The sequence below is a fragment of the Physcomitrium patens genome, chromosome 23 (genome assembly GCF_059467195.1).
Source record: "Physcomitrium patens ecotype Gransden chromosome 23, ASM5946719v1, whole genome shotgun sequence".
In the NCBI taxonomy this organism is placed as follows: Eukaryota; Viridiplantae; Streptophyta; class Bryopsida; order Funariales; family Funariaceae; genus Physcomitrium; species Physcomitrium patens.
In genome coordinates, this window is record NC_143432.1 from 6,604,873 (window position 1) to 6,618,434 (window position 13,562).

Below are 13,562 nucleotides of genomic sequence, written 5' to 3' on the forward strand. Positions count from 1 at the left end.
TGGCAATCTTAAACAACTTAAGTAAGCTTATAATTGTTCTTAATATATCTTATCAATTTTTTTTAAACCTCAGATATATAGCTTATCACATTCTAATCATATCCAAATAAACCTTAAATAGTTATTAATAATCCTAATTTAATCCTAAAAAATCCTAAAAATATACAAATAAATCTCTCTTAGTTTTAAAGTAGTTCTAAATAAATCTTAATCAAACTCTATCTTTGCAAAGCACTTACAAAGTTATTATCTATTCAAATAACTCAAAATCAATGCCTAAAGAAATTATATCAAATTTGCTCCCTAATCTCACTCTCCAATTAACAAACTATAATTATTACATGCACATAGTTTTGTGCTTTGGAATTTGGTTCTAATTTTGGTTTTTAATTGGTCTTCTCCGAATATCAATCTAAGGTTTTTTAATGTAATTCTTGTTGAAAACTATCATGGAGTGACAACTATTCTTTACTTTTATCCAAAGATGCTTATAATATTATTTTTGCATATCTATTTTTTCCCTAATTTTTATAGAAAGTACAAGTTTTTTTATAAAAATATAAAAGTAGAGTAAATATTACATTTTACTACATCTCTATCTTTTACTAATATTTTTAAAGTATTTTTTCTATTATATTTATAATTAAGTTCTTTTATAATATGATCTCTCTTTTAGTCTTACACCTAATAGCCGTATTACAATATATTAACATACTAGTTAGACAATTATTTTTTTAGGTATAGATTGAATCCTTATGAGCCCTTAGATACATCATATGTTTATAAAAAAAAAAAAAAAAAAAAAAAAAAATCTTAGATATTTTGTTCATATAAGAAGCCACTATAGAAATGTCCTTTAACTCAAACACTAGGCTTAGTAGGTTTGTGGTTATTAAGAAGCTTCTACCTAGCTTTCTTCTTAGCTAGTATGTATAGAAGCAATATTAAAGCCATACTTAATCTTGCCAATATAATATTATATTGTAGTCTTAGATTGAAACTTTCTAGTCTTAAAGACTTAGCGATAGTTCTAATATCTTATAAAAATATTTCTTGAGAAACTTCTTTCTCTCTTTTGAACGATTACTCTAGATTTAGCTCTTTAATACTTTGACAAAATCCATGTATATAATATTCTTGTTAAATATTTTAGTATTTGGTGATAGCTTGTGATTTTTTCTTCTAATTATCAAGTAAATTTAAATGTTGCAAATGATTCTCTTTTTAAAAAATATTATTATATAATTACTATTTTATTATATGATATTTCCTTCAACTTCAATTTTATGTAAAAGTCTTCTATATATTACAAATAAAATATTTATAGCACAACTTAGTAGAAATGAAGAGGATGATAGAACAAGTCCAAGAAAAAATAAAGGATATAAAAATATTAAGATGCAAAAATATCATTTGTTTATCTTGCCAATATTTATCAACAACTTACAACTTATTAAATAAAATTCAAATTTGACATAAAGACAATATATTCTTTTAAATTTGAATTTAGAGCTTCTATTAGTTATTTAATTTGAATTTGAGCATCTATTATTGAAATGTTATATTTTAAAAAAAAATCAAACAAATACAAAACAAAAACATATTAATCTTTTTTTTAAAATAATTAAAGATTATTTCATTGGAAAAATATATGTCTACAAAATAAACATTACATTTCATAAAATGTGGAAAATAAGTATCTACTATTTAGATTTTTTTTTTTTGTTGAGTCTTTTGCCTTTTAGGTTACTTATTGGATTAGTATTTCTTTTTATTTTCTTTTTAAGAGTTATCATTGGATCATTGAATAAGGAAAGTAAGATTAATTATTTGTTGATGAATTGCTTCAATTGGAATAGAGAATTGGTGACAATTAAGTAATATAGACATGACTTTTGAAAGAGTAACAACTAGGTTTTAAAATGTTGATGGTGTGTTTTTTAACAATTTACACTTTAGAATTCCAACAATGTTCCTGTAACCTATACTTAAAAAAAAGCTCAGATTTTGATTTTTTTAAGATTAAGAGATGATGTAAAAACACAATTCAAAACTAACATTAATATTCACTTGACATGGTATTTAAATTTGATTTTGATTTAGATTTAACAAGGGTTTTGTTTGTCCCTCACCATCACCCACCATACTTTTACTTCCAGAAAATGTTCATTGAAAATTTTGAAATTTTAATTTATTGGATACAGTAATTTTTATTTTGAATATTCCTTGCAATGTGTGGATAAGAAGGATGTTTTAAACATAAACTGAATTTTTTAGAAAAAGTAAACTTGTACTAAAGGTACTTCAGATACTTGCACTCAAGGTACTAAAGGTACTTAAGCCATATATTTTAATGTATGTATATATATATATATATATATATATTTAATAGGAATAACAAAATGATTTTGTCTTTCATAGTTTCATAATGATTTCATTCATCGTAGTTAAAATATTGCAATATCAAAAATTGATTCTCTAAGCACTAATGATTTAATCCTTTTTATAACTTAAAATTACATTGCATGAAAGTAAAAACTGCATTATTGAAATAATAAAATTGTTCACGAAACTTTGAAGTAAATAAATAGCTTGGAACTTTTGTAGATATCCAAATTATGTCAAATGTGAAGATTCCCACCTTCTTAATCATAGGTATTAATCACTACATGAAAAAATCTTTCTCAAAATACAAGTTTTTGTACCACAATATTTATTTGAATAAAGCTGTGTATATACATAAATACAAATATAGAATTCAAAACTAATTGTTTTACAATGTTCATCACTCCTATTCTGATTTATCTCCCTAGATTCATCACAAGCTCTTATTCTCAATATGTTTCGACAATAACTTCATACCATAACTTCTTGGGTTCATTTATCAGTAATAAACTTCTTCAAATAAAAAAACAGTTAAACAACCTGTACAGAATTAATAGATTTATGTGGCAAGTTTTACTCAGTTCTTTATCCTGGATTATGTGACATACAAGACAAGATTAGGAAAAATATATCATGAGAAAAGAAAAACGACGGTTCTCCTTAGGCGTTGAAATTAAAATCAGAACCTATTGGTGCAGTTTGGTCATTCTAAGACTTCAACATGAAGGTCCTTATCAAAGTATAATTCAAGGGGTGTCGATGTTAGCAGTATCCATGAGTCTGAAACGAAACCACTACTTCCCACTTAAAATATATGGTAATAACACACAGCAACCCTTCAATAATAATAGTGTAACCTAATCCAGGATAAAGATTGTATGTCCCACTAGCCAACGGGGACGATTGATGCACTTTCCCTGCGTTGCAAATCAAATGTATACCGAAATAACAAAACTTAATAAAATGCTCTGGTAGAACTGCAAGTTATTCCAAACAACCGCTTCAAGCCAACGTCAGAACTTGATTAACGAACGCCTTCGTGGATGTTTAGAACAAGTCTGACTAAATAGATACCCAAGGCCTTCTTTCGGAATCCAACTTATCCTTCAGCATCCTGCTGCACTACCATGGGATACTGAGTAAGCCAGTGCTTGAAAGCAGCATCATGATGCCATGATTCTAGATGTCGTCAGCAGTGGAGACTGAAAAGTTTCAAGAGCAGAAAGAATCACAATGAATGAACTCGAAAGCAATCCAAGTAGGAGACCAACAACGTTATCGTTATAAGAGTGACATTATCACCAAAAATATAAAAAGGAACAAAGCTGTTGAACAAATTCCAATTTGGAAGCTTCTACTCGACAACAGAAACCCAGGTCAAGGTAACTCCCCCCTTCAATAATGATCTTGCTGACCTTATTTCAAAAAAATCACGTAACATGCAGCACTATCATACTCCATAGCTGTTGCAAATAATGTGACAAGAATAACCCTCACAGAACAAGTGGCTGCAACCCTCGTCTCAACATTACCCTTCATCTCACAAGGGTACCATCTTTACATGCTCCATCCCTGCCTTAAGTTTCACCTTCCACATTCCAACCATGTACATCACAGGCCCACTCTGCTTGCTTGCGCATCCAGGAATATAATCTCCAGCAAGGGCCCATGCTTTGCCATCCTTAATCCAGAGCCTTTTCACATGAAGTTCTTCATCCTGACAACTAGGGTGTCTTTCCGGGGCAGGGACTTGTAGCCAAAAGTCAGGACACTGACGCCGTACTTCTACAATTCAATAGTGAGGATGAAGGAAGAGCTACGCTCTGTCCAGAATATTACATTGCCTAATAAACTCGTTGGAGTAATTCACGTACTTGGACCAGAACGGTCTGAGGTGAGGGAAAGCTATGTCCAACCATGGCTTCGCCTGTCCATTGAAGTGAATCACAGCTGCCTTTCCCACAGCTTCCAAGTTCGTCTTCGCATTATAACCCAGCCCCAACAGGTGCCAGTTATCAGGGATTGGGTGGACATTGCCATCAAAGGCGATGAGGGCAGGGGGTAGCGTCCCCAACCTCCATAACGTCAAATTCAATTGCAGATTCTGAAAACAAACACGCGTAGTGATTCAATGTTCGACCGCATCACAACCGATACAGCTAAAGAACTCAGGCTGCGATCATGTCGCTCAAGCTCATATTCTATTCATTTGAAGACTTAATTTGGACAACTCAAAACATATTACCAGAAATAGCTACCGTAATCAAAACGATTCCAGCTCACCAACTTCGCGATTTAAACGAAACGCCCCCCCCTCTCTCTCTCTCTCTCTCTCTCTCTCTCTCTCTCTCAATAAAACTAATCAGTCGACATTGATCAGGCACAAAAGAGGGAATAGAGCAACAAAACACACCTGCTTCTGCCAATAGTGGTATACACGGGTGATATCAGCCTTCCTCCAAGCTTTTAAATCAAATAAATTCATACCATATGCCCACGCGCACTTTTCAGGATCGAACGTTGAAGAGATTACAGGATGCGAGAAATTGAAGTAGTTCTTGAACGTCTTCGACATCACCCATGTATCATCCCCGCGGCATGTTTCAACAGCGCCGTTCACTTTACCATGAAGATCCATATCCCACAAAGGACTCAGATCCTTCTGGACCACTACATCGTCATCAAGAAACACCACTTTCTCCAACTCCGGAAATAGCTATCACCACGACCAAAGCAACCACCGCTTTATCATCCAGTAAATAAAAATGAGATGTTCCAATGACTCAAACTGGTACACACTGAAGAACCAGAACTCACTTTAAAATAAAAATAAAAAATAAAAAAAACAGATTTGTATTAGGATCAAAGGGGTAAGAACGAGAGCAGCAGTGATTTAGTGCAAAGATCTCACAACTAAATCCTGGACAACAAAAAGGATCCGATGTGTCAAACACGGGCCTCTTTCCTGCTTGATTAAACAAAAAATTGGCGAAGCACCAGTTTGGCATGTGCGCGAAAGAGTTGATTAAAGAGATAAAAATGACTTCAACACGCACGACATTCAGATCAACTCAACCGTATTTTGGTCGGGTAGGTAGGCCCGAAGGAGACAGTGAAAGACCTTAGCGAGAACACAACCAAGTGTAAAGAACTCACGTCTGGAAGGTAAATGCGGAGGTGGTTCATGATGGAGATATACTTCGGAGAACGAGCCTGCAAGTATGAAGCCAGGATTGTAGGTGAGTACTGACTGATGTTCGCTCCTGCTGTGTGGTCACCGTGGTAATAATACTTGATGTCCTGAGAAGATTCCATGGCCTCCAACACGGGTACGTTGTCCCTGGTCAGCCACTCGAATTGGTGCACTCCTTTCACCTCCACTATCGCAGGGGCTAAAGGATTGAGCGCAAACCATGCGTGCATGGCGGCATGCGTCTTCTTATCGGTGATCACATGGAAAACTATCTTCTCAGGCTGAGCTGAGTTACGTATTGTCGAAGTCACAACAACTGCGGCTGCCAAAACATTATCAGTCGCAAGAACCATGTGATGGTATGCTGGGTCTGTTAATCGTGGAGCCAGATCAGGGGAGGGCAGATCCTGCCGGGCTCGTGCGTTACTTGAATACTCCCCAGTCAGCTTCAACGCTAGACAGTGGAGGCCCTTTGGCACTCCGCTGCTTGCATAGTGCCTGTACAGAGCCTCCTGAAGCCTCGCCGCACGAACCTTCTCCTCGTTCACCTCAACCTGCCAATCAAAGCATTCACCATTACCACCTCAACTAACCAACATGAACGCTACTGAAAATGTCACCAAAGGTACAAGACTGATGCACACTCCCGCAGAAGGATTCAGGTTTGAATAGTAGATCAATAAAATGTACCATAGATTTCATACGCCGCAGTAAAGTGGCCATGTCATACTGCCTATTCCGAGCTTCAGTCAACAATGCCTCAATGGTGTCAGGTACGTCAGTCAATTCCTTCTCATTTTTGTACTCTAAGAGTGCTGAATATTTATCCTCTACCTTCTGCACCATCAATATCCACAAAATTAATTGAGAATTTGTTCCTGGTCTGAACACGAGATGGTTCAAATATAAAGCAATCCCTGGTAGAGATAGATAATATATTCAAAATTGAGACAAGCTGCAAGGATATGGTCATGGATGAAGATGAAAAGAGAAGCAACACTTACTGGAGAGGCATGCCGTTTCCACGATAATTTGGGTCCTAATTTTCTTCCGAAGCAATCTGACATACAGGGAAATACCCATAGCCAACTTCAGGTCGTAACAAAAACTACGAAACATGTACCTCATTTGAATTCACGAAAACGGGGAACTTTCTCATCAAAATTCCTGAATAGAATAGAGCCAACAGCCCCCACTACTAACATCATGGTCGAGTTTGGAGGGAGTTTAAGAATGAGAATAGGGAATTCATTACAAGAATTACTTGAAGCTTTACAAGCGAATGAAAGTAAAACTCTCTCAAGTTTCTTATGTTAATTTGAAAAATTAAGATCAAACAGTGCTATAAACCCAAACATACAGTACTGTTAGGTACCCACAGTACAAAGCAGATGATACGCACTGGCAGCCTCACGGCCCGTTGAAAATTAGCAGCGCAAATCCCCAGCACAGCACTTGGTTGAGCAAAATCGAGATTAGGATACAGCGTCTGTAAACCTCTCACAGAACTGTGTCTAAACCTGGTGAACTTGGGTTCCATAAAAAGAGGAAATCTACAATGTTCGAGGTTCAGGGCTGGCTACGTCAGCGGTATGTGCTCGCATTACATGGTAGGGATCGCCCATTTACTGGGAAGCAGAAAATTGACTGACATATTTCTGAAGCGGTTTAGATACATGACTTGCATAGGAATGAGAAGGACTGTAATCACAACTTAAACTTTAGGGAGACGCGCACACAAGTTACACAAACTGTGGTACACTTCAGGCTCCAGATTTGCAAGTAGAATCTGTGCAAATGGTCTGTCCAAATGGTCTGTGCAAATGATCTGTACAATACGAAAATACAGACATGCAGGGTGGGGGGATATGAAATTCAAGTAGATGTGAGCATACCGAGAGATGTGCAGTTGTGAACGCCTTCGAGAGTGATGAGCGCGCTGGTGATGAAAAGGAACGGCAGAAAGAATGCGAGAAACAGGACGGTCCAGAAGATACAACGGTAGCTAAGGTACCTCGCCGCGCCTTTCATCTTCAGGGGTTCCAAGAACCCAGGCGATGTGGATATAGTGATCCGTCGCATGCTGGGGGAGATGTGGACCTGCATTGTGGGCCACCTCTTCCCCCTCGGAACTCAAGGGCTCCTAGATCTCCTCCACCGCTCCTCTTCCCTGTCCACCATCACTCTCCCGGGCCAGATCCCTACTCTGCAATCCTTCAACCAGCTCCGCAACCAACCATCCCTTTCTCATCCCTCCCACCTGAGCTTACTCTCTTTTCCTCCAATCAACCCAGCCGAGCTCAATACCTCTACCTCCTCGTCCTCACACCCCGTACCACTCCGTTCTCCTTCCCCTTAAAACCCGAACCCTCCCATCTACCACTTCGTCCACACGCCTTGATACCGTCACCATCGACACCCTTGATCCATCCTCCAGTTCCACCTCCCCCCCCCCAACTTCACGTCTCTGCTCCGTTTCTCCACCTCCACTCCCTCAATGTACCATTACCTCCCCACCATTCCACCCATTCGTCGCCAAAATCCTCGCGATCTACACCCCCTTTCCTCGCTCACGACACCTCCCCACCCAAAACAAGCTCAAAATTCCCAATCTTCTCCCAAAAAATACACTCTGCAATCTCTACATCCGCCACGCTACCACTCCACACGTCACGTTCCCAAAACGAAAAACTCCGAACCCCCGCCGTCAGATAGCATTCAAACTCTCTCTCTCAAACACACACATACACCGCAAAGCGACTTCCGACAGAGCGTAACCTCCACATACAATGTCAGACACAAGGCTCAAATCGAGAATGAATGAGTTCGCGACGCCTCGCACTCCCCTCTCTCTCTCTCTCTCTCTCTCTCTATCTCGCTCTGTTTCGGGCTCGCTCGTTCGTCCCTGTAATGGTGCTCTCCTCTCGTTTCTTTGCAGTGTGGAGAGCTGTAGCGCTCTGGTTTGCTGCGGTGCTTGTGCACTCTCGAGTGAGAGAAAGCGAGCGAGCGAGCTCGTCCTTGGTCCCCACGCCCTTCCCTTCTTTCCCTTCCCTTGGCTTTGGTTTGGCTTGGCTGCCACTGCTGGGCGAGAGTCGCTCCCCGGAATCCTCCCTCCGCGACCGACGACCGGGACAGCCCCGAACTCCATCATATCATGGCTCTACCTGGATGCCCATTCAGGGACTCGTAGATCTTTCCGAAATCTACGTCCGTAACTTTCGGCTGTGTGAAAGCGTCGACTCTCCCCCTCTCCCTCTCCCGTGAGTTCAAATTCCTTTTGAGATTAAATTTGCGCTGGTTTTATTCCGCGTCGGGAATAGGGGGTGGAAGTTTGCTACAAGTCTCCTTAGTAATAACTTCTGTTCGTTCGTTTAATTTGTTTTCGTTTCTTTCTTTCTTCTCTCTTCGCTTCTTCGTTGTTTTCTATATTTATATATGTGTGCTTTTGGTATAGTTTTGTATGTGAGAAATCAATTGTTGGGTGCACCAGCATGTCAATGATTGCCTAGGGAAGTGAGGGATAGGTTTGTGTTTCTGTTATTTTATTTTATTTCAGTTTATTTTATTAGGGGAGAGGGTTATTGTGAAAGAAGGTACTAGGAAGGTGGGGTGTGGGAATAAACCCTACCCAACCCATCCCTACCCATCTCAACCCAACTCAACTCCAGCCCAGCCCCTTTGTTTCTTGTTTTTTTACAGAAGGGGAGTAGATGGCAAATCCTATTATTATAAGGAATTGAAAAAGTCCCCTTGCATGAGTTGGAATGAATGAGTAAAGGAAAGGAAGGGCGAAAAGGGGGAGGGGAGGGGCATTGCAGTGTAACTTAGCCTTGAAAGAGTCTTGTTAAGTTACCAGCTGAATTGAATGGAATGGTGACTTCAGTGATGCCTGACAAGAGATAATGGGTAGTGATCCATGTAGGATGGATGTGGATGGATGATCATGGAGGGACCACTTTTGGAAAGACAGAAATTTCATCCTGATTAAGAGAGAGATTTATGATAATTATACACAGCTCCAGTTACTTGGTCTGTCCATCCATCCATTGATCTCTCTTCTGAATACCAATGTGGAAAACTATGGCACTGTACACACTCTCACACATAGGTGATACTAGAATTACATGAGGATGCCATGTTTGTCATGGGACTCAAGAATGCCATATAAGATCCTGTTGTGGGGAGGGGGGAGGGCGGTTGCCCTCCTTTCTCCTTTTTAGATGGCTTTTCTTACTTTAACATTTCCAGGTCTTGGAAATTGAGGTCCCACACACACCCACACAACACTCTCCCCCACCCCTCACAAGGGCATTTTATGGGAGGCTTAGTTCAAATTGACCTTGGATGTCGCTCCTGGCTGGGCCCCCCCCCCTTTTTTTTTTTTTTTTCCTTTTTTTTGGGGGGGGAGGGAGGATCCCTTTTCTCAGTGTCACTCTATCCCTCTCTCTCTCTCTCTCCCTTGGACCCTCCAATTTTATTTATTTAGTTACTTATTTTTTTCACTTTCAAGTAGACTTCTCCGTCACACTTGAGCTTTTGAATTCCATAATGCAACAAAAACAGGAACAGTGCTTTGCATACCACAATGGATCTCCTCATTCCTTCTTTTTTCACTTTCCTCCCTCATTTATTTGTTTGTTTGGTGCAATTGTGATGGAAGGAATCCATGAAGAAATATTCATTTGCATAAGGCTTTTGTTTTTGATAGAGAAATAGACCCCCAATCCATCACTAGAAAGTCAAAAAATAATAAACTTGAGTGATGAGAAAGATACAAGGACAAGAATATGAAAAATAAATAAGAATGAATAAATAAAAACATTAAAATGGGATGTATGTTTTAGATGCTATAAAAGGATGGGCTTTGGCTAATGTGTAAGATTTTGATCATATTTCTGTCCCCAATTAATACAATACATTTAACTTTGTTATAAGAAAAACAAAAAAAAAACAACAACAACAACAACAACAACAAACAAAGAGAATTATCATGTAAATTATTTCAGTTGCAATTTGCACATCAAAAATGTTATTTTCAATTAAAAATCTCATAACAAGCAAACTTTGACTGAACTAAAAATGAAATACTATTCAAGTTAAAGCTATCTATTATTCATTTTTCTATACATGAATGGCACTCTATTATGTATTTTTCCTACATTTCTTACCCAATTATTGTTCAAGTATCAATGTAAGAATCATGTAACCAACAAGCAAAGAGCAAAGTGTTTTGAATTTACAAAATGAATGCTCAGTCAACATGAGATTCTAAGTAGGCAAGTGTAACATTTGAACCCACATCAAACTCAACAAAGTTTAAAATCATTATGTTTTCAAGTATGATAAAAGATGTGTTACTGCTTAATCCATATAGTTCACCATTATAACCATAACTTTTTTGTAGAATATTTATTCAAAATAAAAAATAAAAAGAATAATGAATAACATATTTATTATAGTTTTCAATATAATGACAGTATTACACCAAGAACATAAAACACATAAAAAAAATAAAAAATAAAAAAAATAAAACAGTGACCAAAATTTATGGTAATGTTCAGATATAAAAATGTTGCATCCTGTGAATGTTGTGTTGTTGGAGCCAGTACAACATTCACTAAATAATAAAGGTGTTTAACATGATGGCATGTTTTTATTTAGTAATGGTAATCTTTGTTTGACGTGCTTGAATTAAGTATGGATTTAAAGTTATGAGACAATACTTTGCAAATCATGTGAATTTCTAATTATGTGTGTACAAAAATATTGTTGTTTGGTATATTTATTCAATTTGGAAAACAAACAAATAAAACATAATACTTTTCACCACTCACGGTTATTTATTTTATTTTTATTTAAAATAATAAAAAAAACATTCTAAATATTCGGTTTTGTTTCAGAGTTACTTTTCTTGCTTGTTGTTAATAAAATATTGTATATTCTTTGACATTTATGACATATATTTCTTTGAATAGAATTGAGTTGTTCTTTAAATAAATGACATAAAAATTTCAATTGCATTAAATGTTACGCATATGTTTAATAGACATGACTTGCCGTTCTATATCATTGAACCACTACACATAACAAAGAATGATTGGAAAATGACAGGAAAAGATAAATATGAAACAAGGTTGAAATTCTTGATCCTAAGCATTTAGTTCAAAGGTGACAAATACACTTTTTAATATATTCTCGGACATGCATGATTGTATAAAAACAAGTCACACTTCAATTTGAAAACATATCAGAATCTATTTATGGAAGAGCCTTAATTATATTAATCTAACATGTTCATTTCATAATGCAACTTCATTTTTTCTTTCTGATTGTAAGGTTCTAAAGTAGAATGAATGAAGTGCAAAAAAGAATGAACAGCACCCAACTTTGGAATCACATGCCCAATTCCCCTCCAGTCTCCACTCTTTTATATATATATATCTATTGTGAGGAGTGAGTAAGATGAGGCTGTCCTCATTAATTCCACGCTAATCCTTGGACAGGGGATCCACGGTATGCACAAGGAAGTTCATGGCGGCCGTGGGACCCATGCCCGCCTATTCGACTGAATGGGACGAGGCGGGATCCCCACCCAAAAACTCTCGCTCATTCTCTCTCTCGCACTGAACACACACATATCATGAATCACAAAAATAGGTTAAAATAAAAAAAATAGCGCAACCCTTTGGATACAAAAACCTCCGCCCACACCCCACGAAGCCTCCTCTGTTCCTTAAATCAGCCCTCGCCGACTACGATGATGGGTTCGTTTTTAACTTCGAGCAAATCAACAAGAAAATGGGCGTGCAGGAAGGGCGTTGTTCCGAATGCAGTGAAGGGGGATTCATTCAGCATAAGAGCAGGTTTTTGACTGTGGGTGAGCGGTGACGGTGGCGGTCAAACAAAATTCTCCCCAGAAACGGATCCGGGAGTAAGTCAGAGAGGGGAGCGGGGTAGAGCGGCCGAGATTAGATATACAGACAGCGCAAAAAGGAAGCGCACAGCACCCACAGCGTCGATTTCGCAAGGAGCGGCGTCGTCCACATTTATCCAAGTGCGGAGGAGAGAGGCGCCCCTGGTTGGCCAGGCAACGCTACACCAGGTGCGGGCCTAAAACCGGCCAACGCGGTTACTAATCCCGGTAAGTATCCGCGGTGGTATTGTCAGACAAGTGGAACTTTTCCAGTGCCACGTCTGCCCCCAGGCTGGGTCTATGTGGATTTCTTAGGAACCTAGCCTCTAGGATTCTCGCACGTGCTCCTTTCCCGCCTCCACCGCGCGCATTCGTCGTCTTATTCGTCTGATTCTCCGTCTATTCGTCAACGAAGTTCCACGCGACGGACGTCATCGTTGATAGGCGCGCTTCATCGTTCGTCGCCGAGTTTGCAACATCGAGGGTTGTTTCCGTGGACGAAAAACAAATGTCGTTGGTGCCTTTGGCTATTATTAAACTGTTTTGTACATAATCATTGAGTTGGACAACAACTCTTTAATCTCTCAAGACATAAGTTTCAACCCCCAGCAGGATTATATAAACGATGTTCTTCATGATGAGTCTTGTTTTGTTTTTATAATATCCGCATTATTTTACGGTTTGAATCCATACTGTTGGGCATTTTAATATTTCAGAATTTCAGCCTACTATATATCAAAATCTTGATATCGCTGACTTGTGTCTTTGAACAACAAGTTGCCTCTTTGTAGATAGATATGTATATATATATATATATATATATTTTTTTTTTTTTGTTTTTTGTTTTTTTGTTTTTTACATGTTAATTAAAGAATGTACTTAGATCTAAGCTTGTTTTATATCATATTGGTTCATATATATAGAGTGATACTACTACCACTGCCACTTCCCATCCACCACATGTCACCTTTGTTTAAACCCTTTAAATCAATCAAATTAATTTAATTCAATATTTTTCAAACTGTTTCTTTGAAAGAAAAGAAAAGAAAAAAAATATTGGAATCATTCTAA

The 13,562-nt window shown here is 37.9% G+C and overlaps 1 protein-coding gene across 2 annotated transcripts; it reads right to left on the bottom strand.

Moving 5' to 3' along the window:
- Positions 1–3,660: 3,660 nt before the first annotated feature.
- On the bottom strand, positions 3,661–8,329 carry LOC112275973 (putative galacturonosyltransferase 13). Of its 2 annotated transcripts, none has more exons than XM_024506852.3 (6): positions 7,474–8,329; positions 6,583–6,638; positions 6,269–6,415; positions 5,542–6,132; positions 4,799–5,101; positions 3,661–4,489 (listed from the first exon to the last, which is right to left on the bottom strand). In XM_024506852.3, the coding sequence occupies exons 1-6, from the start codon at positions 7,682–7,684 to the stop codon at positions 4,202–4,204; spliced, it is 1,596 nt and encodes a 531-aa protein (XP_024362620.1). In that variant the 5' UTR covers positions 7,685–8,329; the 3' UTR covers positions 3,661–4,201. The 2 variants fall into 2 exon arrangements, with proteins under 2 accessions (XP_024362620.1, XP_024362621.1); XM_024506853.3 differs by having other exon boundaries at positions 6,269–6,412; positions 7,474–7,952.
- Between the last annotated feature and the right edge of the window lie 5,233 nt (positions 8,330–13,562).

What these genes read in the sequence shown, in the direction of transcription:
- LOC112275973 (XM_024506852.3), bottom strand. Translation starts at nt 7,684, where the DNA reads ATGCAGGTCCACATCTCCCCCAGCATGCGACGGATCACTATATCCACA. An exon ending in TGCGGCGTATGAAATCTATG is followed by an intron (nt 6,133 to 6,268) that starts GTACATTTTATT and finishes TTTGATTGGCAG; the next exon opens with GTTGAGGTGAACGAGGAGAA. An exon ending in TCCGCATTTACCTTCCAGAC is followed by an intron (nt 5,102 to 5,541) that starts GTGAGTTCTTTA and finishes TCGTGGTGATAG; the next exon opens with CTATTTCCGGAGTTGGAGAA.